The following is a 24,968-nucleotide window of genomic DNA, read 5'->3' as shown; positions in this document are numbered from 1 at the left end:
CAACTATAATCCCAGTACTCAGGAGACTGAAGCCAGAAGACTGTCAGATCAAGGCCTACTTTGGCTACAGAGCAAAACCCCACTTCAGAACCACCAGCATAACAAATAAATAAAAGTAAATAAAAAGAGCAAATAATTGGCAACATCTCCCTTTATAGGAAATTTCCTGTGGATTATAATTTTCGGTGAGGAAGAAATTGTTGCATAATTCTATTTACATTCTGACAAAATAATAAATAGCACATTGAACTTATCTACCAATGACTGACAAAGATATAAACAGGGCAAGATAATGTGGACCAAAGGAATGTTCTGGGAGAGAAAAGTCAATCTCTTAATGTGAATGTGTTGCCTTAATCTGCTAGCAGTTATCTTATAACTACTAAACAAAGTAATCAGACAAGTGAGGTCAGTATATTGGAAGGCAGATAGGGGGTGATAGAAAGAACTGGATGCTTGAAGTAAAAACTGAACTATTAAAATTTAAAGCATAGCTGGGTACTGGTGGCTCATGAGGCTGAGATCTGAGGATCACAGTTCCCAGCCTGGGCAGGAGTCTGTGAGACTTTAATGTCCAATTAACCACAAAAAGACAAAGTGCGCTGTGGCTCAAGTGGTAGTGAGCTAGCCCTTGAGCAAAAAATACCTCAAGGGCAGGGCCTAAGCCCTGAGTCCAAGCCCCAGGACTGGCATAAACAAATGTGTTCGGCTGGGAAGTTGGCTCAGTGATAGAGTGCTTGCCTTGCATGCATGAGGCCCTGGGTTCAATTCTTCAACACCACATACACAGATAAAAACCAGAAGTGGTGCTGTGGTTCTTGTGGTAAGGCACTAGCCTTGAGCTGAAGGGGTGAGTGAGGGACAGCACCCAGGCCCAGAGTTCAGCCCCCACCACCAAGGGGGCGGGGGGAGAAGAAACAAATGTGTTAAAGCCTCCTTTATGTGAGGTTATTCAGAGCCAAAGAATCTTTATATAGATGTCTACAGGCAGAAGTGATTACCTTAGCAGAAGTCATTATTTAATATGATTAGGTTTGGTATTCAAAATCAATTTTTACTTTAAATAAATACATTCTGAATCAGCACAATTTTTTTTTTTGGTAACAGGATATAACAGAGAAAATTGATGACATCCAGTAGTCTAATCTGAATTCAGGAGGAGAAAAATCATTGAAAATAGACACAGACTACCCTTACCTAGACCTTTCAGTTTAATGAAACAGTACTATGAGAAGTTGAAAAACAAACACAAAGATTAGAGGTAAGAGTATGTAAATACAATCTAGGAATGAAAAAGCAATCCACTATGGAGGGTGGACTGTATAAAGAAAACAACTGGGAGAGAGCAATGAAAGGAGAGACATGGTTCAAAAAGAATTGTACTCATTGCTCATTACCTGATTCATGGAACTGTGTAACCCCTCTGTATATCAACTCTACAATAACAATAAAAAATAAAAAGATATAAAGCAGGGAGAAAAATAAAAGAATGAAAAAATTAAAAAGCATTATCATTCAACTCTCTTAGGATTTTCTCCTAACAATTTTAAGCAGGAAAGTAAGGCCATTTAACTTGAACTACGTAGATACAGATAATATTGGCTGAAGTATGAAGAAAGGACTAGAAGGAAAGAGGCAGGATAATATGTACTAACATAGAAGAGTAAAGTAGATAGTGATGTAAAAATACTGAAAATAACATTCAGAACCAGGCACTGTATTCTTAGCTACTTAGGAGGCTGAGATCTGAGGACTGAGGTCTGCCGAGGATTAACTGTCCCTCAGCTCTTCAGCTCAAGGCTAGTGAGCTTCCACTTGAGCCATAGCACCACTTTCGGCTTTTTTTCTGCTTATGTGGTGCTGAGGAACCGAACCCAGGGCCTTGTGCATGCAAGGCAAGCGCTCTACCACTGAGCCACCTTCCCAGTCCCAGTACAAGACTCTTTATCTCCAATTAACCACTAGAAAGCAAGTAGAGCTATTTCTCAAGTGGTAGAGTCTCAAGTGTGAGTGAAAAAGCTGAGGAAGAAGGCTTGAGTTCAAGCCCCAGTACTAGCACTAAAACAAAACAATGTTCAAGTGAATATCTGACTTTTATTTATAATGAAGAAGAAATGAAAACTCCCGGATCAAATTGTATGCAGTTTAAAGTTCTTGATAAATATTCCCAAACTGCCTTTAAATAAATGCAGCAGGCTAGTATGTACCTCTCTGTACCATACTAGTCATAGCTTCTTCATATTCTTATGGGTAATGATGGTTATGGAGGCAGAGACCAAAAAAAAATCTTATAGATCTTCATAGAAGGTAATTTTTATTAAGATATATATTTGGAAGAGGCGTTGAGGTTCCAATCAATTACACAGAAAATTTCAGTAAAATATTAAGCCAGTGAACTTTGCTTGCATCTCAGCTACTCAGGATGCTGAGGTTAAGACAATTACAAATTTGGAAATAATCATCATCTGTACTGAGTTGGAACTTCACACTAACTGCAGTTGTCTCTTCACTGGTAATATGTTAATCATAATGAAGTAGGGAAGTCAGGTCTGGCTGGCGCCATATTGGCCACATGGTGGATCTTAGGGTCTGGCATCTTGTCTTCATGCTGGGGGAAGGAAACCCCCTGCCCATCACCTGCTTCCTAGGTGATTGGAGTGCTTGGATCCCTGGAGGCAAGAGTGGGCACTTGGCTGATAGGTTACTGAATCTGTCAGTCCAGTCCTCAGGACTTTACTGAATTTATCAGTCCAGTCCTCAGGACTTTACTGAATTTGTCAGTCCAGTCCCCAGGACTGGGAATTTCCTGTGGATCTGCCCCCTGTGCCAACCTATTTAGGCAGGGACCAGACTAGCTGCCATCACGCCATGTCACGTGTGTCTCTGTGATCATGTGCAGTGTCCTTTCTCCTGGCTCTTCTCCAGTCATCATGGTGTCCCAATTCAGCTTCCATTGGAACTGAATTGGGTTGTTAGCATTGTTTTTGTTCTTTCTTTCCACTTCAGCCTGTTTCCTAGCTGTGTTATGTGTATTTGTGTGCTGTAGGCCTTTGTAATGACTGGCTGCCTGCAGCCTGTTAACTGTATGATAAAGACTCAAAATGTGGCTCCTGGCATGATTCACCTTACAACAATGTAAAAAGAAATAAGTACTCTTCATTTGAGAGTTGCCAAAATTGCTAATTTAAAATATGCCTTTCATGTAGGTTTCTAAAGGAAAAAGTGAAACAGCAGTGAAGGCTACATCTCATTTATCTCTTTATCACACTACTTTATACACAATACTTACAACAATAAGTTCAAGGTGAATACTGCTTCAAATATAATGACTTAATTCTAATCCCTAGTTTTCTAATTTGGAATGCAACTTTGTATATTTCATCTCATCTCTATTTTTATTTGTTTTTATTTTTATTTTTGGGTCTGGTTGTGGGGCCTGAACTCTGGGCCTGGGTGCTGTCCCTCTCTTCAGCTCAAGGCTAGCACTCTACTGCTTGAGCCACAGCGCCACTTCCGGCTTTTTTCTTTTTGCTTATGTGGTGCTGAGGAATCAAACCCAGGGCCTCAGGCATGCAAGGCAAGCACTCTACCACTGAGCCACCTTCCCAGCCCTCATCTCTATTTTTAAATTTTTTACAATGATATTCCCAAGACACTATGTTGGAAATGAAGTTTACAACTTGGGAGGACGGAGGGAGGTGGGGGAGGGAAGAGATAGTAGAAAAAAAACAAAGGAGGGGGTAACAATGCTCCATAAGAAATGTACTCATTACCTTACTTATGTAACTGTAACGCCTCTGTACAGCATCTTTACAATAAAACTTTATTATTATTATTATATATTTGTACAAAGGGGTTACAATTCCATAAGTGAAGTTATGAGTACAATGCATCTTGGTCAATGTCACCCTTTTATTTGTTCTTCCCCATTATCTTATCTCTTTTCTTTTTTTTTTAATTGTAAAGATACTGTACAGAGGGGTTACAGTTACATGAGTAAGGTAATGAGTACATTTCTTATCAAGCATTGTTACCCCCTCCTTCGTTTTTCTCCTACCATCCCTTCCCTTCCCCACCCCATCTTATCTCTCTTAACACTAATTTTTCCATGTAAAAGTTGGAAAAAATCTGCTGGGTGCTGGTGACTCACCTGTAATCCTAGCTACTCGGAAGGCTGAGATCTGAGGATCACAGTTCAAAGCCAGCCTGGGCAGGAAAGTCCATGAGATTTTTTTTTGTCTTTTTTTTTTTTTTTAGTACTGGGGATTGAACCCAGGACATTGCACTTGCTAGGCAAGCACTTTGCCACTGAGCTACATCCCAGCCCAGTCCATGAGATTTTTATCTCCAATAAACTACCAGAAAACCAGAAGTGGCACTGTGGCTCATGTGGTAGAGCACTTGCCTTGAGCTGAAGAACTCAGAAACAGCACCTAGGCTCAGAATCCAAGCCCTATGACAGACCAAAAAAAAAGTTGGAAAAATCTATCTTATGGAGGGAGAGGTGTGGGGTGTAAATGAGTGAGAAAATAAGTGCACATTAGGTATTCCAAATGTCTTATGTCCCCAACCCAGGGTATAAAAAATAAAAATCATCTGGAAAGTATTCACTTTGAAAATACGTATTTTTTTTAACTCTATCTACAAAACTAATCTGTGTGTGTAGAAACCTGGAAATCTATTTTTAATAAGTTCATCATTAATTCTTATATAACTGAACACCGGTTTCAATTAGAAACCCTTGGATCTAAATTAAAACAAATATAATTGATGTAAGACTATCCCCCATCAGTACTAAGGTGCTGGGGATAGAACCTACGGCTTTGTACACGCTACAAAAATCACTCTACCACTGAACTATATCCCCACTTGGTATACAAGAATAGAAACTTCCTCTCACCAGAAAAATTAAATCAAACAATTTATTTATTTATTCATTCATTCATTTGGTGCTGGTCTGGGGCTTGAACTTAGTGCCTAGACTCTGTCCTTGAACTTTTTTTTGTTCAAGGGTAGTGCTCCACACACTTTCCTGCCTAGGCTAGCTTAGAATTGCAGTCCTCAGACCTTAGACTCCTGAGTAGTTAGGATTAAAGACATGAGCCACCAGTGCCCAGCCAAGAAAAGTAATTTTAAAGAGCAATTTAGTCCTAAGATTTGATCTGTATTTTCTTCAAGGACTCACAAAAAGCTAAACTTTCATTTTAATTTTTAAGATGTGGTTTTTAAACAATTGTTTTCTTTCTTTCAGCCCTTCAAGTACATAGGTACTCATGAGGGCTAAGAAATGTCAGTTCTCACTTTGAAAAGCTAAGCAGCTATCAAAATTTATACTTATTGAGTTTCTTTTTCGGGTGACAAAAATGTTCTTGTTATTAGATAATGGTGATGAAAACATAACCATGTGACTACTGAAAAATGATTTGTACACTTTAGAAGGATAAAGTTCATGGTTTGTGAATTATATAACATGATTTAAAAAAAAAAATCACCTAGGGCTGGGAATGTGGCTTAGTGGTAGAGTGCTTGCCTAGCATGCATGAAGCCCTGGGTTTGATTCCTGAGTACCACACAAACAGAAAAGCCAGAAGTTTCATTGTGGCTCAAGTGGTAGAGGTCTAGCCTTGAGCAAAAGAAGCTCAGGGACAGTGCCCAGGCCCTGAGTTCAAACCCCAGACTGGCAAAAACAAGTAAGAAAATAAACAAAATCACCTAATAGTTCTCTGTGCTAACATCTATGCGGTATTTTAATTAGCTGGTTTATTAGACCAAACAATTAGAATAAATTACAGTAAATAAAATTAGAATTAGAATCAAAAAATTAGAATAAAAGGAACTCAAAGATTAAATTCCCAAAGAATCAATAATCCACTCAATACATGGGCAAAGGAGCTGAAGATACTTTTTTTGAAAGAGAAAGACAAATGGCCAATAAATACATGAAAATATGTTCAACATTCCTGACCATAAAGAGAATGAAAATCTAAACAACACTGAGATCCCATTTTATTTGTCAGAATGGCCACCATCAAGAAAACAAACTTGGCACCTATAATCCTAGCTACTCATGAGACTGAGATCTGAGGATCACAGTTCAAAGTCAGCTTGCATAGCCAGCCTGTGATTCTTACTCCAATTAACGACCAAAAAGATGAAAGTGGAGCTGAGGCTCAAGTGGTAACATACTAGCCTTTAGCAAAAAAAAGCTGAGGAACAGCACCCATGCCATAAATTCAAGTCCTAGTACTAGCACAAAGACAAACAAAAGCTAGAACTATCCTATGATCCAGGACTATCGCTCTTGGGCATTTATCCAAAGGAATGTAAGTCATGATATAATAGTGGCATCTGTCCATCCATGTTCACTGCACATTTCTCATAATAGCTAAAGTATGGATACAACTCAGATACTCCACAACTAAAAAATGGATCAAGAAAATATTCCATTCACACAATGGAATATTATTGAGCCATAAAGAATGATTACCATTTCACTGGAAACAAATAGACTTGGAAAATATCCTACTAAGCAAAAAATAAGATGTAAAAAGTCACATGTTATTTCATGTGTGGTGTTAAACCTAAAGCAAACATGTAAACAAACACAGGAAGGTACATGTATCTGTCTATATGACCAACCTGGTTAAAATATAACACCATGGCAAAAACCTCTTTAAACAATTAACATGCAGTTTAATAAAATTAATATTAGGAATTTGAAACATGTCTGGACTGGGGTGTGGGTACTAGTAGGAAGGGGTTAAACAAATGGAGAGGGTGAATATAGTCACAATAATATACATGTGTTAAAATGGAACCAGGGAACTCTGATGCTGGTTTGGGAAGGGGGAGGAGGGAGAATGATGGACAGGGTAACTGATCAAGATACACTGTGTACATAAATGGAAATCATTAAATGAAACACTCTTGCACAACTAATTGTTAGAGCAATGGATAACAATGATGTTTTGGTGGAACTGGGGTTTGAATTCAGGGACTTGTAATTGTTAGGCAGGTGTTCAACTACTTTTTGCTTTATTTTTGCAATAGGATCTTCAGTTTATGCCTAGAGCTGGCCTCAAACCACAATTCTCCCAAGTAAGGTATAGGCCATCATGCTCAGCATAGAATTGTTCCCCAGATATCACATCACCTGGGAACTTGTTAGCAATGCAAAACTCAGGTCCTGCCCCAGACCTACACAATCAGAAACTCTGAGCCTAGGGTCCAGCAAAGAACATTTTAGCAAAATCTCCAGGTGATGATGCAATGTATGAGAACCATAACCTTAGTGTTAAGTATTAACTGCAATCAAAAAACAAAGGTTTAGCTGGACACCAGTGGCTCACACCTGTAATCCTAGCTACTCAGGAAGCTGAGATCTGAGGATTGAGGCTCAAAGCCAGCCCAGGCAGGAAAGTCCATGAGACTCTTATCTCCAATAACCACTAGAAAACCGGAAGTGGCGCTGTGGCTCAAGTGGTAGAGTGCTAGCCTTGAGCTGAAGAGCTCAAGGACAGCGCTCAAGCCGAGTTCAAGCCCCACGACTGACAAAAAACAATAACAACAAAAAAACAGTCTGAGACTGGAAATTTTACTACGAACCACCATGATCTTCTATTTTGCTTTGTGTACTTTAAACCTTTGTACACTAGAGACATACTCTTCTATAAGGGATCAAATTTGTTGGTTAGAATGCAGTTACACAGGAGAGAAAATGGAATGGAGAAGATACCTGCATAATTATGCCCTCCTATGCATTTTATAGGTTTCTAAATAAGTAATATGGAAAAAAGGATATTTTATAGGTGCTGGATTTCCTATAAATTCATTAACACTATAATAAATGAAGAATGAGTGCCTGGGAAAGAGCTGTATTTTTCTTGAGATTCATTTGCAGATCAAGAAATTGGGGTTGACACATGAAATAGGTGAGTTATTTTTTCCATTATGAAGGAATATCTTTTGACTTAAAGAGATGGGAAATATAATGGAAAATTTTAAGCACATCCTGATGAACTTGCTTACTGCATAAACAGATCTGATGATTAAGCTTAAAAATGAAAAATGTTTTTCATTGGTGGAGGGTACTTTGTCTATTCATAAGTACTTCTCTTCCAACAAAAAGTACTCTCTAATACAATGGCAATTTAGTCTGCATTAGGAACAAGAGGACTTTATTCTGCTTACTTAACTAAAAGTCACCTCTCTTTACATATCTGAGCTCTTATTATTTTTAACCATATCTAGTAGGAGGGTTTCACAAATGTGCTATATACATCTTCCTTTTATTTGATACTTAGGACCAATGGTATAATCTTCCATAACTGAACATGGAGACTAAAGATAAATACAAGACTTTCAGTTCTTGTTCGGGTCTTGTCTATTACTGGCAGCTGCCTGTATTCTGTTGAGTGCTGCATCATTTTCTAATCTAATGTGCTAAACACCCCCCCCACACACACACAAAGCTGACTAGAAGTTTACTTAAAATATAATAAATGATTCTAGGTGAGAATCTTTTCATAGGGAGGATTGTATACATTTTCCTTTACATTTGGTTTTGGAAATGTGTTCAGTATTTATCTGGCCTGTAAGATTAACTATAACATTGTTCATATAATTTAAAAAAATGAAAGAGAAACGCTTCCATTAAGCACTCAATATGAGTGATTATTTAAACTCAATCTTACATTGAATGATTCTGATAAACGATGATATAAAAATCTTACTTTTGTACATCTTCATGTGGATTCTGCCTTCCACACTAATCTCTTTTCCACAAATTTCCCTTGATGAGGTTTCAATAACATTTTAAAAGCCTACATACTATAGCTGTGGTTCACACCTGTAATCTTTACTACTCAGGAGGATGAGAGCTAGAGGATCAAGGTTTATGGTCAATCTCGGCAGAAAAGTCCTCAGGACTCCATCTTAAAAAACAAGCTGGCTTCAGTGACTCATGTCTGGAATCCTAGCTACTCAGGAGGCTGAGATCTGAGGATCGTAGTTCAAAAGCCTGCCTGGACAGGAAAATCCATGAGACTCTTATCTACAATAAAAAAAAAAAAACCCAGAAAACGGAAGTGTCACTGTGGCTCAAGTAGTAGATCACTAGTTTTGAGCTGAAGCGCTCAGGAACAGCACCCAGGCCCAGAGTTCAAGCCCCATGATGGACAAAACAAACAAAAAAACAACAAACAGGCTGTTTTCCACTGTCTGGATACAGTGGAAAGCAGTCACAGTGGCTAATAAAGATTCATAGCCACAAACAAACAACAACAAGGCAAACAAAAAAAACAGCAAAAAGCTGGGCTGGAGATTGGCTATAGTATTAGAAATCCAGTAGAGCAGCAAGCAGAATATTGAGTTCAACTCAATAGCAAAAGAAAGAAAAAAAGAAAAAACCCTCTGATACCATATTCCCTGACATCTCTGCAGTTGATGTGGATTACTTGTTTTCCTGAACTGTATTTGACTCTACACATTCTCTTAAGTTGTCTGGTTCTTATTAGAAGCCATTCAACACACCTTGTATTTCAATAACATTCAAATATCCACAATACACCTCTATTTCCAAGACTTTTTATCTAGATGTTAAGAATATAGGGCCACTTTATTTGATCAGTTTCTTCTTCATTTTCTTGTTTCTTTTTTCTACCATTCAAGGAGGCAGTACTTACACAGATCCAGCAAGCAACTCTGAAGATCCTCAGACTTCTGTTTACAATGGCTGTCAAATCTACTCCTTCCACAGATCAAAGACTACTATATAATTCTTCTCTTATCTCTACCCTGTGTAGTCAAATCTTGACCACACTAAAACCGTAGAAAAGCCTGTATCTCCATGATGAAGTTAGAATTTAGCAATATTAAGAGTTGTATAATTACATATTAGTAAACCAAGAATAGCCTAACAAACTGAACAGAGCAAGCTGTATTATTACACACATTATTTCAGTGGTCATAATTTGATTAATTGATGTACATGTTATAAAAAGTCTCCAAATAAGTTGGGTGCTCACATCTGTAATCCTAACTACTCAGGAGTCTAAGAACTGAAGATCACGGTTGGGAGCCAACATGGGCAGGAAAGTCTGAGACTCTTTCCTCCAATTAAACACACACACCCATACACAAAAAAAGCCGTAAGTGGAGCTGTTGTTCAAGTGGAAGAGCACTAGTCCTGAGCAACAGAGGCCATGGACAGTGCCCAGATCTTGAGTACAAGTCCCCAGAACCCGCACAAAAACAAAACAAACAGAAAAGCTCTATTTTTACCACATTTAAAATGATGTTTCTCAAACCTTTTCAGCCAATGTCCCTTGCCAGGAGAGGAGAAATCTGAACCTGTAACCCAAGGCACCTCTAAAACCCAAATGCTATGACAAACTAATTTTACCTTTAAAATTAATAAGAGGCCAAAGTTCTAAGTAGCTCATTAGTAGAGTCCTTCCTAAGCATGCAGGAAACCCTGAGTTAATCTCCAGCATCCCCCCAAAACTAAGCAAATAAAATTAATGTGTCACTGTCGCTCCATAAAACACACTTGTGTTTCTAGAAACGACATTTAACATTGTTTTAGCAATAAGTACCAATGCTCCAATGCTTCTGAAAGGAGCACTTGGTTTATCCCGTGGCTCTGCATGCTCCTATACCTCCCACCTCTAGAGTCTGAACAAGACATAAGAACGGGTTTACTGTCCAGCTCTTGAAGGGACTGATAGAAGCAAGACAGGTGACATGAGAATCCAACATTTACTTGAAATTCGAGAACCTTAATAACCGCTAAATAATTTCAAATTAGAACACCACGACAATGCTTCAAAATGTCACTCAATCTTTTGCTAATTCCAAAACCTTCCAGTTTAAAGTTGTTGGTTTTTTTTTTTTTAATCATTGATTCCTTTTACATCTCCACGTTGCTTCCTTTCTAATGAACGAAGTGCACTTCCCATTTTAAATACTATGTCACAGGACAGGCACCTCTTCGTATGTATTTTGCTTCCCTAGCCTTCAAAGTGTTGTTTTCTTCTCCAGGGCCAGAGAGCTTAGTCCTTCAGGGACTGCACTCTCCGGATCGTGAACAGTACAACAAAGGCAAGGAGGCGTCGTAACCAGGGGTCCCGAGTGCCTCTACCGGCGGCGCCCGGACACGGGACAAGCGACGCTGTGATGTCGCTGGAAGCTCGGAAGCGAAGCGCCAGCGCCTCACCGGCTGCAAACAACAGTCCTAATTACAGTGTCGCAGGTAACCCATCATTAGCCTCCAGCAGTCAGGGGTCCACTCGGGGAACAACCCACACCGCAAGGCCGGCAAGTTCCCCTCGAACCCTGAACCGGCCTGAGTTCCGGCCGCCCTCCGCTGGCTCCGGGCCGGCCCCGGGCGTGGACGCGGCCCGCTCAGCGCCCGCGGCTCAGACAGCCCCAGGCCCCGGATGTGACGGCACCGCCGCCCCAGGCGCTTGTCCTCCGGACCAGGGTGGGGTGTCCCGGAAAAGCGGCCTGGGGGAAGGGGGTGTTCTTCCCACCGAGCAGCCGGTCACACGTACCCAAGTAAGCAGGCTCTCGCACAGCTCCACCCGCTCCACCGACTCCACGTTGAACATCTTTCTCGCGGGGGTTCTGCAGCGTCTCTTCGCCCAGCCAGAAACCGCGCGCTCGGCCTGAGGGCGAGTCCGCAGGTCCGGCAGCCGACCGGCTTCTGGCTCACTGTTTCTCAGGCCCGACTGCCGCCGCCGCCGCCGCCTCTGGCCCTGGCCCTGGCAGCAGCTCTCGCACCGTCACCCCGGCGCCCCTCCTTCTCGCATTCAGGCCCGTCCGCCCCGCCCCGGTTGCCCACGCCCTCCTGCGCTTTCGGAAACCAGCGCTAGCCACGGCCGCGCCACTGCGCACACTCGCGCTCTGCTGGCCCAGTCCACCGCGCGCGCCCCCGACTCCGGGGCGCTGCGTGTCTCCACGCGCACGCGCCCGACCTGCCGACGGCGGGTCTTCCTTTCGCGTCCTCGCGCTCTTACGGAAGCTCCGCAGTGCGCGTGCGCCAGCGCCCGCACTACAAATTGAAAAAGATACAGCTTTGTAGTTGCCCGGGAGGGGGTGGCAAGGCGGTCCCCGGAAATATCCTCTGTTCTGTCACCGGGAACTGGCGAGGTAGTTCCTCCGCGGTGGAGAGGTACGCGCCCCTCTACCTGGTCGCGAGCGTGTGGCCGGCCACGCCCCCGAACCCGGCCCGCGGCTGGTAGGGACAGCGGGGTCCCGCGTGGGCGGGACTACAGGGGCGGCGTGGGGCTGTGGTTCTGCGGGTGCTGGTCTCTGCCTTGATCCCGCCCTCTGCCTGCCTACCAGAATCCGGTACTAAGCCCAGGATCTCTCCATTCCCATCCAGAACTGGCGGCGACGGTGAAAGGTCCGGGTGGTTGGGCATCTTGGCCTCGGGTTGCTTGAGCCTCATCTCCCAGAAAACTATTCGAAATGGGAGAGGGTGGATGGCCAGGTCATCAATGCATAAAGGACCGCCACAGTTCTTAAGGCCTGTTTCTTCTAGTGTTGGGAGTTGGCTTCCTGGAGGCACATCATTGGACAGTTCTCACCTTTGTAGAGACACAAATATGTACACGGTTTGTGATACGTTTCTAAACAGTATGGTATATGAAGAAAAGTTTGTAGGACATACATGCTTAAGAAATAATTAAAACACCCAGATGACAAAAGTTTTGCCAGCTCCCAGAAGCTGCTCATAACCTCCTTGGCCTGACTGTGGCCTTGGGCACTTTCTGTACCACCTATATAAGCATGCAGTATAGTTTTTCTCTGCCTGATTTGAGCTTTTATGAATGGAATCATGCTATGTTAATCTATGGTTTTCAATTAATATTAAAGTACTTGGGTTTTCCTATAGGTTTTTGCATTTTCTACTATTCCATTTATGAATATAGCATTACATCCCGTTCTGCTGGTATGTGTTTGTGTCAGTTTAAAAGTACTCTAAACAATATTATAAACATTGCCATTATTGCAAACATACTGGTGTTTCTAGGGCATGTGCTTTGGAGTCCTAGGAGAACTGTGGACCAATGTGGTATGTGTAACTATCAGATAATGCCTGATTGTATTTGAAGTGCTGCAAGTTAAAGTGACACATTTTAACCTTCACAAGGCAATTTGTTATTATCTTAGTCTATAAAATTTGTAAATTCTACAAGCTTTGACAGTCAACTATTTCTTCTGTGTTGGGTGATATGTACATTTCTTTTGCTTATTGTTAGCTATTCCTCCTCCTATTACCCCCCCCCCCCAGGGCCTGTGTGCTTTGATTCTCTACCAGTTGGGCCACATTTCCAGTTTTTTGGTGGTTAATTGAAGACTCTTATGGATTTTCTTGCCTGGCTGGTTATGAAACACGATCCTCAGATTTCAGCCCCCTGATTAGCTACAGATGTGAGCCTCCAAAGCCCAACTCAAAAGTAGGTTTTCTTAAAGCCCGATAGCTGAGAAGTAGGGGACTTGCCTATCACAGGTGCTAGGTTTTATCGCTAGCACTGGGGGTGAGGAGGGAAAGTAGGTTTCTTATTGAGTACTAAGAACTGTCAAGACAGCATAAAGCTTTTAATGATGCCTCATGGAGGACTAGTTGATAGCTCATATATAACTGATCTTTTTATGAATGTAAAAATATTACTAGAAGTCTTTCTTCTCAGTGGTCTTTCTTGCAAGCATCCTTCTTAAACCAAAGAAAGAAAACCCTTTAGCAACTGTGATTATGACTCTTTGTCTTTGGTTCCTCTGTTGGTGCTTCTAGGTCAAACCAGAGTTCCTGCATTTCATACTAAATTGATTCTGTAGAATTCCTGTCACTTTAAGTGACTCTCCCTTGTTTGGCAAGCAAATAGTCAATATGCTATATTGACTTCAGCCTGACTGGTGAGGACCATTTGCTGGTGTATACCAATTGTCTTTGATTGTGGAGGCCAAAGGTGCTAGACCCTGATGGAGGACTATGGAGTAGGAGGCATCATTTCACCAGCTGCTTAGGTTTTCAAGGCCTTGATAAAATTAATGTAATGCCTCCTTTTCTAGACGTGGCTGTGAATCCACAATGGTGTGTGTGTGTGTGTGTGTGTGTGTGTGTTTGCTTGCGCGTGCGTGTGTATATCCTGCAGTGTTCCTGAGATTGTGTGTATGAGACTGAACTCTGGAGGGCCTGGGTACAGTCCCTTAGCTTTTTCATTCAAGATTAGAACTCTACTACTTGAGCCACAGCTCCATTTCTGGCTTTTTTGGTTGTTAACTGGAGATAAGAATCTCATGGACTGAGCTAGTTTTGAACTAGGGTCCTCAAATCTCAGCCTCCTGAGTAGCTAAGATTACAGGTATGAGCCACCAGCTTGTTCTTAATTTTTTTTTTGTCAGTTGAGGGGCTTAACCTCAGGGCCTGGGCACAGTCCCTGAGCTCCTTTGTTCAAGGCTGGTGCTCTATCACTTTGAGCCACAGCTCGACTTCCCAGTTTTGAGTGGTTAATTGGAGATGAGTCTCATGAGAACTTTTCTGCCTGGTCTGGCTTTGAACCGTAATCTTCAGATATTAGCCTCCTCAGTAGCTCCTCAGTAGCTAGGATTACAGGTATGAGCCACCAGTGCCTGGTTTAAGGTTTATTTCATAGTACAAATTAGCCTCCATGAACAAAATTAAAGTTTCTTGAATGGAATTGCAGAAGCCATATAGACATCAAGTTTCTAAATGTTTGTAGAAAGACACTGAATCTTTTCTTTGTTCTAGGAAGTCCTTAAATTTTGTTTTCCCCGTGTGTGTGTGTGTGTGTGTGTGTGTGTGTGTGTGTGTGTGTCAAAGAGAGTTTGAGATTAAATTGTACAGCTATTGCACTACTCATAAGGCATGACCAAATTTTACATAGTTCTGCTGATTCCTTGATTGTAGTTAATATAGTAATTAAAATGTTAGAGCTTCTTCTCACAACTTGTAGAATGTGCCATACGATATGTTAAATGCTTTACCTTCATGATATTATAAATTGTGTAAGGTATTTTATTTGCTTAAAAATGGCAACCTAAATTGTGCGTTGTACATAGGAGGAAACTGAGATTCACACTTCACAGAAGCACACAGCTGGCTGACTGCTTTACAATATTAAGCTACTCCTTTGTAAGATTTAGCCAGCTAAGCAGTGGCAAAACCAGTCCTCTTCAGGTTTCTAACTACATACTTTCCAAGATCAATTGTGTCTTGTTTTTGTAATGTCACCTGGGTGCAGGTAGCTCATGCCTATAATCCTAGATATTAAGGAGGCTGACATCTGAGGATTACAGTTTGAAGCCAGCCTAGGCAGGAAATTCTGTGAGATTCTGATCACCAATTAACCACTAAAAAGCTGGAAGTAGAGCTGTGACTCAAAGTGGTAGAGTGCTAGCCTTGAAAAAGCTCAAGGACAGTACCTAGGCCCTGTCTGAATTAAAGCCCCACGGCTGACAAAACAAAAACAAAACTTCATTTTTAAATATGGTAAGATCCCATGAAATGATTTATTTATATTGTATTCTATTAGTGTTCCTCCCAAAAACATAGAAGGCCTTGCACACTGCTCAAGGGAATAAGATATAGCTTCTAATAAAAAAGGAATCATGAGGGCTGGGAAGGTGGCTCAGTGGTAGAGTGCTTGCCTTGCATGCCTGAGGCCCTGGGTTCGATTCCTCAGCACCACATAAGGAAAAAGAAAAAAAGCCAGAAGTGGCGCTGTGGCTCAAGTGGTAGAGCGCTAGCCTTGAGCTGAAGAGCTGAGGGACAGTGCCCAGGCCCAGAGTTCAGGCCCCACGACCAGACCCCAAAAAAAAAAAAAAGGAATCATGACTAGTAGGTGAGGTTAGCAATTGACATGCCATGCAGTCCAGATGTGCCTCCTTTCTTTTTTTTTTGAGTCCGGTCATGGGGCCTGAATTCTGGGCCTGGGCACTGTCCCTCAGCTCTTCAGCTCAAGGCTAGCGCTCTACCACTTGAGCCACAGCGCCACTTCTGGCTTTTTTTTTTCTTTTTCCTTATGTGGTGCTGAGGAATCGAACCCAGGGCCTCTGGCATGCAAGGCATGTGCTCTACCACTGAGCCACCTTCCCAGACCCAGATGTGCCTCCTTTTGCCCTATACTGGAATCCTAGAAGGTACCCTCTGAAAACTGAGAGTGGGTAAATAGTGGTTAAGAAGAGTCTTTGAGAGCTAATCTGCATCTCAACAGAGCAGTATATACTGCTTTATTTTTTCATAAATGTTCAAGAGGTACATAGTTGAGATGAATTTAAACTACAGAAATATATCCTGGGGAAAGTGATGATCTGGCTCTTCAGTTCTGCAGCCCATTAATGTCTTTAACTTTTGGTTTTTATCTTGCTTGCCTTCTTTCTGTTTTGAAAGCTCTGAACAGGAAAATGTAGGGGCGAAAGGAAAGGAAGGTATCATGAAGCCCAACTTAAATATTTTGCAGAAAATGGGAAGTCCTAAGAGACAGTGAGGTCACAGCTGTGGTAACAGAATTGAGAACCTGTTACTATAAGGCAAAATCAGAAACACTATTTTATTCTAGAAGAACACTGATTATGACAAACTGAAATTAGAGCACTGTAGTCAGGTTAATTTTGGAGTTCCTCTTCAAGATTTAGCTAGGTAAGGTGATACATGGCTGTAACCCCAGTGCTTGGGAGACTGAAGCTAAAGGACAACCTATTAAAGGCCAGCCTGACTACAAAGGAAAACAAAACAAAAGGTTGAGGTGTTTATGTCCTTTCTCCAGGTAGGAAATACAAGTCTTTTTATTGTTTATCCCTTGTAGTCTCAAATCCAACCATCCTTTTTCAGATTGAGATACCTTATAGTATCTTATTTTCTAGCCCTTAATTTCCAGTTCTCTTTTTACTCATTTTTTTTTTCAAAGAAGCATTATGGCCGGATACTACTGAGGCCTTCAACAAGTCGGTAAAATACCCGTAGGAGGTCTTATTGTGGCAGCCTTAGGTTTGGTTGAGATTACCAAATTATAGGATAATGTAGCTGATTTGTTTGTTCTTCTCAACAACACTGGAAATTTCTGCTGCAAAAAACACTGTATGGTCACACAATACCTGAGAGCATCCTGGATCTCTGAGCTCTTGAAAGTATACAAGAAGCAATATCTTGAGGGTATAACTGCATATATATGGATAGTGAACATATGAAAATTGTTTAGTAGAATTTAGTTACATTACCACTGATCACACCTGGAAGTACATAGAAACAAATTGAACACATTTTTTAAAGTTCCTCATAGTAAAATGTCTAAAAGTATATAACACTAGAAAATATGAATAATAATAATTAGTGACCTATGAATGCACTTATCTTTCAAAGTACTTTCTCTTTAGTTAATTTGATTTAATCTGACCATTGAAATAATTAGAATCAGTAACTAGAGACTGGGAATCTTGGCAGATAATATTTTTATTACTTTTGAAAAGACAGTAGTGCTCACTACCTTTTAGAAATTTTGAAAGAGCCATAGGTGTGTCAGAGAAAACAGGAACAATTAAAAAAAAAACTAAACTGACCACCTAGCCTGACCTTAGATTATGAGAAGTTTTTTATTTTCTAGTTTCAGTGACATTTGACTCTGTGTGCGTGTGTGCAAGTGTGCGTGTGTGTACGCGCTCATGCCAGTCCTAGGGCCTGAGCTCAGGGCTTGGGTGTGGTCCCTGAGCCTTTTTGCTCTATGATAGTGCTCTACCACTTGAGCCACAACTCCACTTCTAGCTTTTTTGGTGGTTAATAGGAGATAAGATTCACATGTATTTCAGCTTCCTGAGTAACTAGTATTATAGGCATGGGACACCAGTGCCCAGCTTTGGCTGTTCTTTTGAATGAAGATACTGAACTAGACCCTTGAGTTTACTGGTGCACACCTTCATAATGGGTACTTGGAACCTGTCATTAGCAAGTTCCTAATCTCTCTATTACTATGTGTAAGCTGAGGAAACATGTCTTTGATCTACCTGTTTGCTTAGCTTTCTTCTAAGAGCAGTAAGTAATTTTCTTATTGGCTAATTCATGTTCACTCCATACTGAAAATTTCTCCTTCACAGAGACTCTGTTGATTAATTGTGATTTGGAATAAAACTCTTTTCAATGCAGTAAGTTACATCAATGCAAAACTTTAAATTATAATATCATATCTACTTAATTGAATTATATTTATTTCTTTAGTTTCTCAGATAGCTTATAAGACTTAGAAGTGTATGATTTTTCCATCTAAAATCATGAGTTACCCTGGTATTTGGACTCCAATGTGTTGAGCTGTTTCCCCTCTTACTTGTAGAACCATTTTTCTCTAGTTTATAAAAAAGAAATTACATTTGCTTCTGCTCTTAAGAAATTTTAGCCTCATAATGGTTCTGTATTTGAAAGAACTCTGAACCATAAGCTGACCTTAATTTCAAGTGAGACTAATAGTTTTTCAAGCACTGCCAGGCGCTGGTGGCTCATGCCTGTAATCCTAGCTACTCAGGAGGCTGAGATCTGAGGATCGAGGTTCAAAGCCAGCCTGGGAAGGAAAGACCGTGAGACTCCACCAGAAAACCGGAAGTGGCGCTGTAGCTCAAGTGGTAGAGCGCTGGCCTTGAGCTGAAATGCTGAGGGACAGCGCCCAGGCCCTGAGTTCAAGCCCCACGACCGACACAAAAAAAAAAGCACCAGAATTTTCACTAATTGAAGTAGTCTTAGTATAGACATATATGTCCTTTCTTTTTTCCTTTTTTTTTTTTTTTTGGTTGGTCGTGGGGCTTGAACTCTGGGCTTGGGCGCTGTCCCCAGACTCTTCAGCTCAAGGCTAGCACTCTACCACTTGAGCCACAGTGCACTTCCGGTTTTCAAGTGGCTTATTGGAGATAAGAGTCTCATGGACTTTCCTTGCCCGGGCTGGCTTTGAACCGTGATCCTCAGATCTCAGCCTCCTGAGTAGCTAGGATTACAGGCATGAGCCACTGGCACCTGGCATATATGTCCTTTCTTGATTCATGTGGTCTAAGTATAGACATAAATGTCCCATCGCTTTTGCTTTTCAAAATACCAGCAAACACTGTTAAGAATGCTAAGTCACTTTTATTTAGACAAGTATTTATTAGGTCCTCTAGTGGACAGAGTATATACTAGGAAATATAGGAATAGTTATAGAAGACTACAATAGAATTCCTTTCCCAAACACGGTAAATCCCATATGACACATGTATTTGGTGCTCCAAAGGAGAAAAATCATATCTTCTTGGAGACTTCATTTAGAAAAAAGCAGGAAAGAAGAGTGCCTTTTTCCTCAAAAGAGCCTAAATTTGAAGAGGAAAAGTTTTTTTTTAAGTTTTAACTTAAAGATATAAATGCAGCTGGGAGATGGCTCAGTGGTAGAGTGCATGAGGCCTTGGGTTCGATTCCTCAGCATTACATAAGCAGAAAAAGCTAGAAGTGGTGCTGTGGCTCAAGTGACAGAGCACTGAAGAGCTGAGGGACAGCCCCTAGGCCCAGAGTTCAGGCCCCACAACCTACAAAAAAAGAAAAGAAAAGAAAAAGATATAAATGGATGATAAAATGCAATCGTCATTTCCTTATAGGAAATAAGATTTTGTACTCTCCAAAGTAATATTTCTAGCAATTTTTTTCATTAGTCTTTACTGGAATTGTGCCTAATATAGTCTATATTATGAGCATGCTATGAATATTAAATATGTTAGAAATCAGCTACACAAATATGAACTGCTATATAAATTACATTTTCACTATCACTTGTAACTTTTGTTTGTCATATTTTAGACCTGGAATGGCCAAATATCAAGGTGAAGTTCAAAGTTTGAAACTGGATGATGATTCAGTTATAGAAGGAGTAAGTGACCAAGTGCTTGTGGCTGTTGTGGTCAGTTTCACTTTGATTGCTACCCTGGTATATGCACTTTTCAGGTGAGACTAAAGGACAAATGAATTCAGACACTGTATTTTCAAGGGTCACTGACTCTTGATTCTCTCCTAGTAATATGTGATACTAAAGCAAGTCGCTGATCGCAATGATTATATACACTTACTAAAATATTTCATTTTTAATTGAGCTCTGAATGCTAATATATTTTTCTGCATTACCAGAAAATATTTGAGTTTACCATCCACATTTTGATTAAAATGTTAGTATTTCTTAGTAGATTATCATAGTTTAAAGTAACTGGGCTGGGGAGGTAGCTCAGTGGTACAGTGGTACAGTGCTTGCCTTGCATGCGCAAAGCCATGGGTTTGATTCCTCAGCACCACATAAGCAGAAAAAGCTGGAAGTGGCACTGTGGCTCAAGTGGTAGGGCACCCCTTGAGCTGAAGAGCTGAGGGACAGCACCCAGGCCCAGAGTTCAAGCCCCATGACCGACCAAAAAAAAAAAGACATAAAGTAATTAATTTTCATTGGGATAGAGGCATGGTTCAAGTGGTAGCGTGTCTTTCTACCAAGTGTGAGGCCCTGAGTTCAAACCCTAGGATTACCACCACCAACAACAAAAAGATAAAAATTTATTAAAAAGACCTGGTACAGTAGCTCATGCCTGTAATCTTAGCTACTCTGAAATTTGAGGATCTCTGTTTGAAACCAACAAGGGCAGAAGAATCTGTGAGACTCTTAACTCAGTCACCAAAAAGCAGAAAATGGAGGTATGGATCAAGTGGTAGAGTGCCAGCTTTGAGGGAAAAGCCAAGAAGAGCTCCAGGCACTGAGCCTAAGCCCTGGTATGGACATACACACAAAAAATATAATAATACATTTCTGGATATACTTAAAGGAAACTACATCAGTATGTCAAAGAGATATCTGCAATCTCATGCTCATTGCAGTATCGTTTAGAGTATCTAACGTAGAATAAACCAAAATGTCCACTGAAAGACAACTGGATAAGGAAAAAGGATGCATATATATAATACAATGGAACACTATACAGACTTTTTTGTGTATGTGTGCCAGTATTTGGGCTTGAACTCAGTCTCTTAGCTTTTTGTGGCACTCTGTTTCTTGAGCCACTCCTCTCATCTGGCTTTTTCCGGGCTAACTGAAGATCAGAGTGTCACTTTCCTGCCTGGCTGACTTCAAACCACAATCCTCACATCTCAGCCTCTTGAATAGCTAGATGTGAGCCACCAATGACTGGCTCAAATACAGACTTGAAAAGGATAGAATTCCTTGGGCACCAGTGGCTCATGCCTATAGTCCTGGCTACTCAGAAGACTGAGATCCTGCCAGCCTGGGCAGGAAAGTCTGTGAGACACTTATTTCCAGTAAACCACCAAGAAAAAAAAAAGCTGGAAGTGAAGCTGTGGCTTAAGTGGTAGAGTACTAGCCTTGAGTAAAAGGATAGTGCCAGGGCCCTGAATTCAAGCCCCAGGACTTGCATAAAAATAAATAAAAACAGTACAAAAATCCTCTCAATTCACTACCTTAATTAACCTGGAGGACATTGTGCTAACTGAAATTATACAAGCCCAAAAGATTAAATACTCCATAATTTCATTTATATGTGGAATCTAAAATGGTTAAACTCCCTAAATCACATAGTAAATGAGTTCAGCCACCATTGGCTTAGGGAAAGTTTTGTAAAAGGATATAAAAGTTTCAATCAGGATGAATTTTATAAAGAAGAGGATGAGAACTAGGGAAAAAATTACACAGATCACAAAACCATTAGTAAAGTAACCCATTAAAAATATTCATAAAATAGCCAGCCTGGACAGAAAAGTCTGTGAAACTCTTTTTTTTGGGGGGGGGGTGTCCGGTCCTGGGGCCTGAAATCTGGGCCTGGGCACTGTCCTTCAGCTCTCCAGCTCAAGGCTAGCGCTCTACCACTTGAGCCACAGTGCCACTTCCGGCTTTTTTTCTTTTTGCTAATGTGGTGCTGAGGAATTGAACCCAAGGCCTCATGCATGCAAGGCAAGTGCTCTACCACTGAGCCATCTTCCCAGCCCCCATCTGTGAAACTCCTATCTCCAATAAACTACCAGAAAACTGGAAGTGGCGCTGTAGCTCAAGTGGTAGAGCACTCACCTTGAGCTGAAGAGCTGAGGGACAGTGTTCTGGCCCAGAGTTCAAGCCCCATACTGACAAAAAAAAAAAAAGAAAGAAAGAAAAATAAATCATGAAATAAAATTGGAGGAACTAATACTGGGGATTGAACTCTGGACCTTGATTTGACCTACCACTTGATCAATACCTTTTTTGTTTTGTTTTTCATTATTGCTACGTATATAATTTGCAAACATTTTTTTCTAGTTTATGGATTGCCTTTTCAGGTTTTTTTTTGTTTTGTTTTTTTTTTGCCATTCTTGGGGCTTAAACTCTGCGCCTGGGTGCGGTCCCTGAGCTCCTTTTGCTCATGGCTAACACTCTGCCACTTGAGTCACAGTGCTACTTCCAGCTTTTTCTGTAATTAATTGGAGACTCTTTTGTCACTGTTTTTGATTTTGGTACGCCATGTCTTGTATATATATTTATCTGATTTGGGGAAGGGAAGGGGAATTAATGAAATGGTGAGACAAAGGACAAAGAGTGAACCAATGCAACAGTGATACTCACAAGACACCATATTGGAAATGAACTTTACAACTTGGGGGTCAGGGAGTGGGAGAAAAACAAGGGAGGGGTAACAGTGTTCAACAAGAATGTACTCATTACCTTATGTAACTGTAACACCTCTGCATTACCTTTACAATAATAGTAAATTAAAAGGTTCTCACAGACTTCCCTGCCCAGGCTGCCTTCAAACCATGATCCTCTGATCTCAGCCTCTTGAATAGCTAGGATTACAGGTGTGGGCCCCAAGCACCCAGTCTTTTCACTCTTTTGATACCTTTTGTTATGCAAGAGGTGCTCTGTTTTGTATTTTGTTTCTTCCAGTACTAGTGATTGAACCCAAAGGCTTGCCCATGCTGGGGAAACATTTTACCTTTTTTTTTTTGGGTGGGGGGGAAGGAGTAGTCTGATCGGGGCCTGAACTCTGGGCCTGAGCGCTGTCCCTCAGCTCTTCAGCTCAAGGCTAGCACTCTACCACTTGAGCCACAATGCCACTTCTGGCTTTTTTATTTTTTCTTCTTATGTGGTGCTGAGGAATCAAACCCAGGGCCTCATGCATGCAAGGCAAGCGCTCTACCACTGAGCCACCTTCCCAGCCCACATTCTACCTCTTGAGCCATACCTATCACCTTAGTTTTTTCCCACATTGGCCTGTGATTCTTCTGTTTACATTTGTTGAGTAGCTAGGATGACAGAACCATACGGTATAGCTTTTTACGGATTGAGATAGGGATGTTATGAACTTTTTGCTCAGGGTTCATCTTGAACCATTGATCCTCTCTATTTCAGTTTCCCTAGTAACTAGGATTATAGGCATGAACCTTGCCTGTCAAAATTCACCAAAACTTAAGATGTTTCAATAGAGTTAAAGAAGTTTCATTACACTTATGGTTCACTTGTTATAGTCTGTCAGCATTCTTTTCTAAAACTTGCATATTTTACTAAAAATTGAATAATATGGGATTGATAGCTTTAGATTTTTCCCTATCCCTTTAGAATATTGGAGTTCTTGGATGTGGCTTACCTAAAAAGCAAACACTTTTCTACAGATTAAAGATTGTATAGATTTAAAAATGGTTCACAATGTTTAAGTTTAGGGAAAAAAGGCTACAGCTAAATGAAATTGAGCTATGATTGACATGTAAATCTTCATATCTAGCAGTCTAGCTACCACTTCTAATTTCTCTGGCATTTCAGACCATCAGTTTATATTAGCCATCAACTTTTTAATTTTCCTTTCTCCATTTTACATGTTAATGTCCAGATGTTAGTTGCATGTTTGGTTCTGGCTTTTCTATAAATCTTATATAATCTTATTTTTTGTTTCCTTTCCCCTCAATCCTGAAAAGTTAAGCGAAAAACTGAATTAGATATGGAAGAGTGTTCAAATGTAATAATATGTAGAACTGTAGAACTAAATATTTAAAGGAGTTTCAAAAGAAATGTGCTAACCAGCACATTTTTTATTGTTATATTTTTATTTGTATTATATTGTATTTATTATATATTTACATATATAATTTATATTTATATAATTACATTATAAATATATAATATAAAGAATATTAAAATAAATATAAGTATATAATTTATATAACATAAAAATATAAAATATATTATACTATCTATTATCTATATTTGTTATATTTATATTATGTTACTTATATTTTTATATTTATATTTTTATTATTATATAATCAGCCACATTCTTTATATTATTTGTGAGCTTTCCATTACAACCAATCTCCAAAGTACTAAGCCTCTGGATTTTATCATTTGCCAGTTAAACCTAATATTAACCAGTGATCAAGGGTCTGGGAGGACCTCACCACAGAGTAGCCTGGAATGTACAGTCCTGGAATTAGACTATTGTTATACATCCTCAATAACGTTTAATGAGTTACCAGCTATTCTGAGCCACAACTACAGTATAAAAGCAAATAGATAATATGACAGTATTTATAACCAACACTTGTTATATTCTATTTAACAGAAATGTACATCAAAACATTCACCCAGAAAATCAAGAGCTAGTAAGAGTGCTTCGAGAACAACTTCAAACAGAACAGGTACTTTTATATGTTATAACTCCTCTTGTAGATGCAGTTGTGATTAAGCATTTGGAAATTACTTTGAGAAATGACAGCTTTTTTTTTCCTGCTTCAAATTGTCCTAAATTGGTCTATAGGTTATATATTTTCAGATTAAGCAAGTTACCTAGTCTTATTCTGTTCAGTTATTTTTGTTTTTGTTTTTACTTTTACTGACTTGTTTTATTATTTTTTTTTTTTGGTCCAATCATGGGGCCTGAACTCTGGGCCTGGGCGCTGTCCCTCAGCTCTTCAGCTTAAGGCTAGCGCT

The 24,968-nt window shown here is 40.3% G+C and overlaps 2 protein-coding genes across 9 annotated transcripts in view; one reads left to right on the top strand and one right to left on the bottom strand.

Moving 5' to 3' along the window:
- The window catches only part of Hook3 (hook microtubule-tethering protein 3), a 138,870-nt gene extending 127,056 nt beyond the window's left edge, over positions 1-11,814 (bottom strand). Inside the window, exon 1 of the mRNA XM_013024428.1 lies at positions 11,553-11,814. Coding sequence (XP_012879882.1) covers positions 11,553-11,609 — 57 coding nt within the window. The 5' untranslated portion in view covers positions 11,610-11,814. The remainder of the gene's footprint in view (positions 1-11,552) is intronic.
- A 156-nt stretch (positions 11,815-11,970) lies between these two features.
- Positions 11,971-24,968, top strand: part of Rnf170 (ring finger protein 170) — a 30,315-nt gene continuing 17,317 nt past the window's right edge. The window contains exons 1-4 of one of the 8 annotated variants that reach the window (XM_013026940.1): positions 11,971-12,172; positions 18,115-18,162; positions 19,829-19,972; positions 24,601-24,676. In XM_013026940.1, coding sequence (XP_012882394.1) covers positions 18,158-18,162; positions 19,829-19,972; positions 24,601-24,676 — 225 coding nt within the window. In that variant the 5' untranslated portion in view covers positions 11,971-12,172; positions 18,115-18,157. Of the gene's footprint in view, positions 12,173-12,286; positions 12,400-13,041; positions 13,079-18,114; positions 18,163-19,828; positions 19,973-24,600; positions 24,677-24,968 lie in introns of those variants that run through there. The other 7 variants (XM_013026955.1, XM_013026947.1, XM_013026961.1 and 4 more) reach the window with 7 other exon arrangements.

Source organism: Dipodomys ordii, unplaced genomic scaffold, assembly GCF_000151885.1.
Source record: "Dipodomys ordii isolate 6190 unplaced genomic scaffold, Dord_2.0 Scaffold4, whole genome shotgun sequence".
NCBI classification, from domain to species: Eukaryota; Metazoa; Chordata; class Mammalia; order Rodentia; family Heteromyidae; genus Dipodomys; species Dipodomys ordii.
Note: the sequence above shows the minus strand (reverse complement) of the source record. Positions and strands in the feature narration are given on the sequence as shown.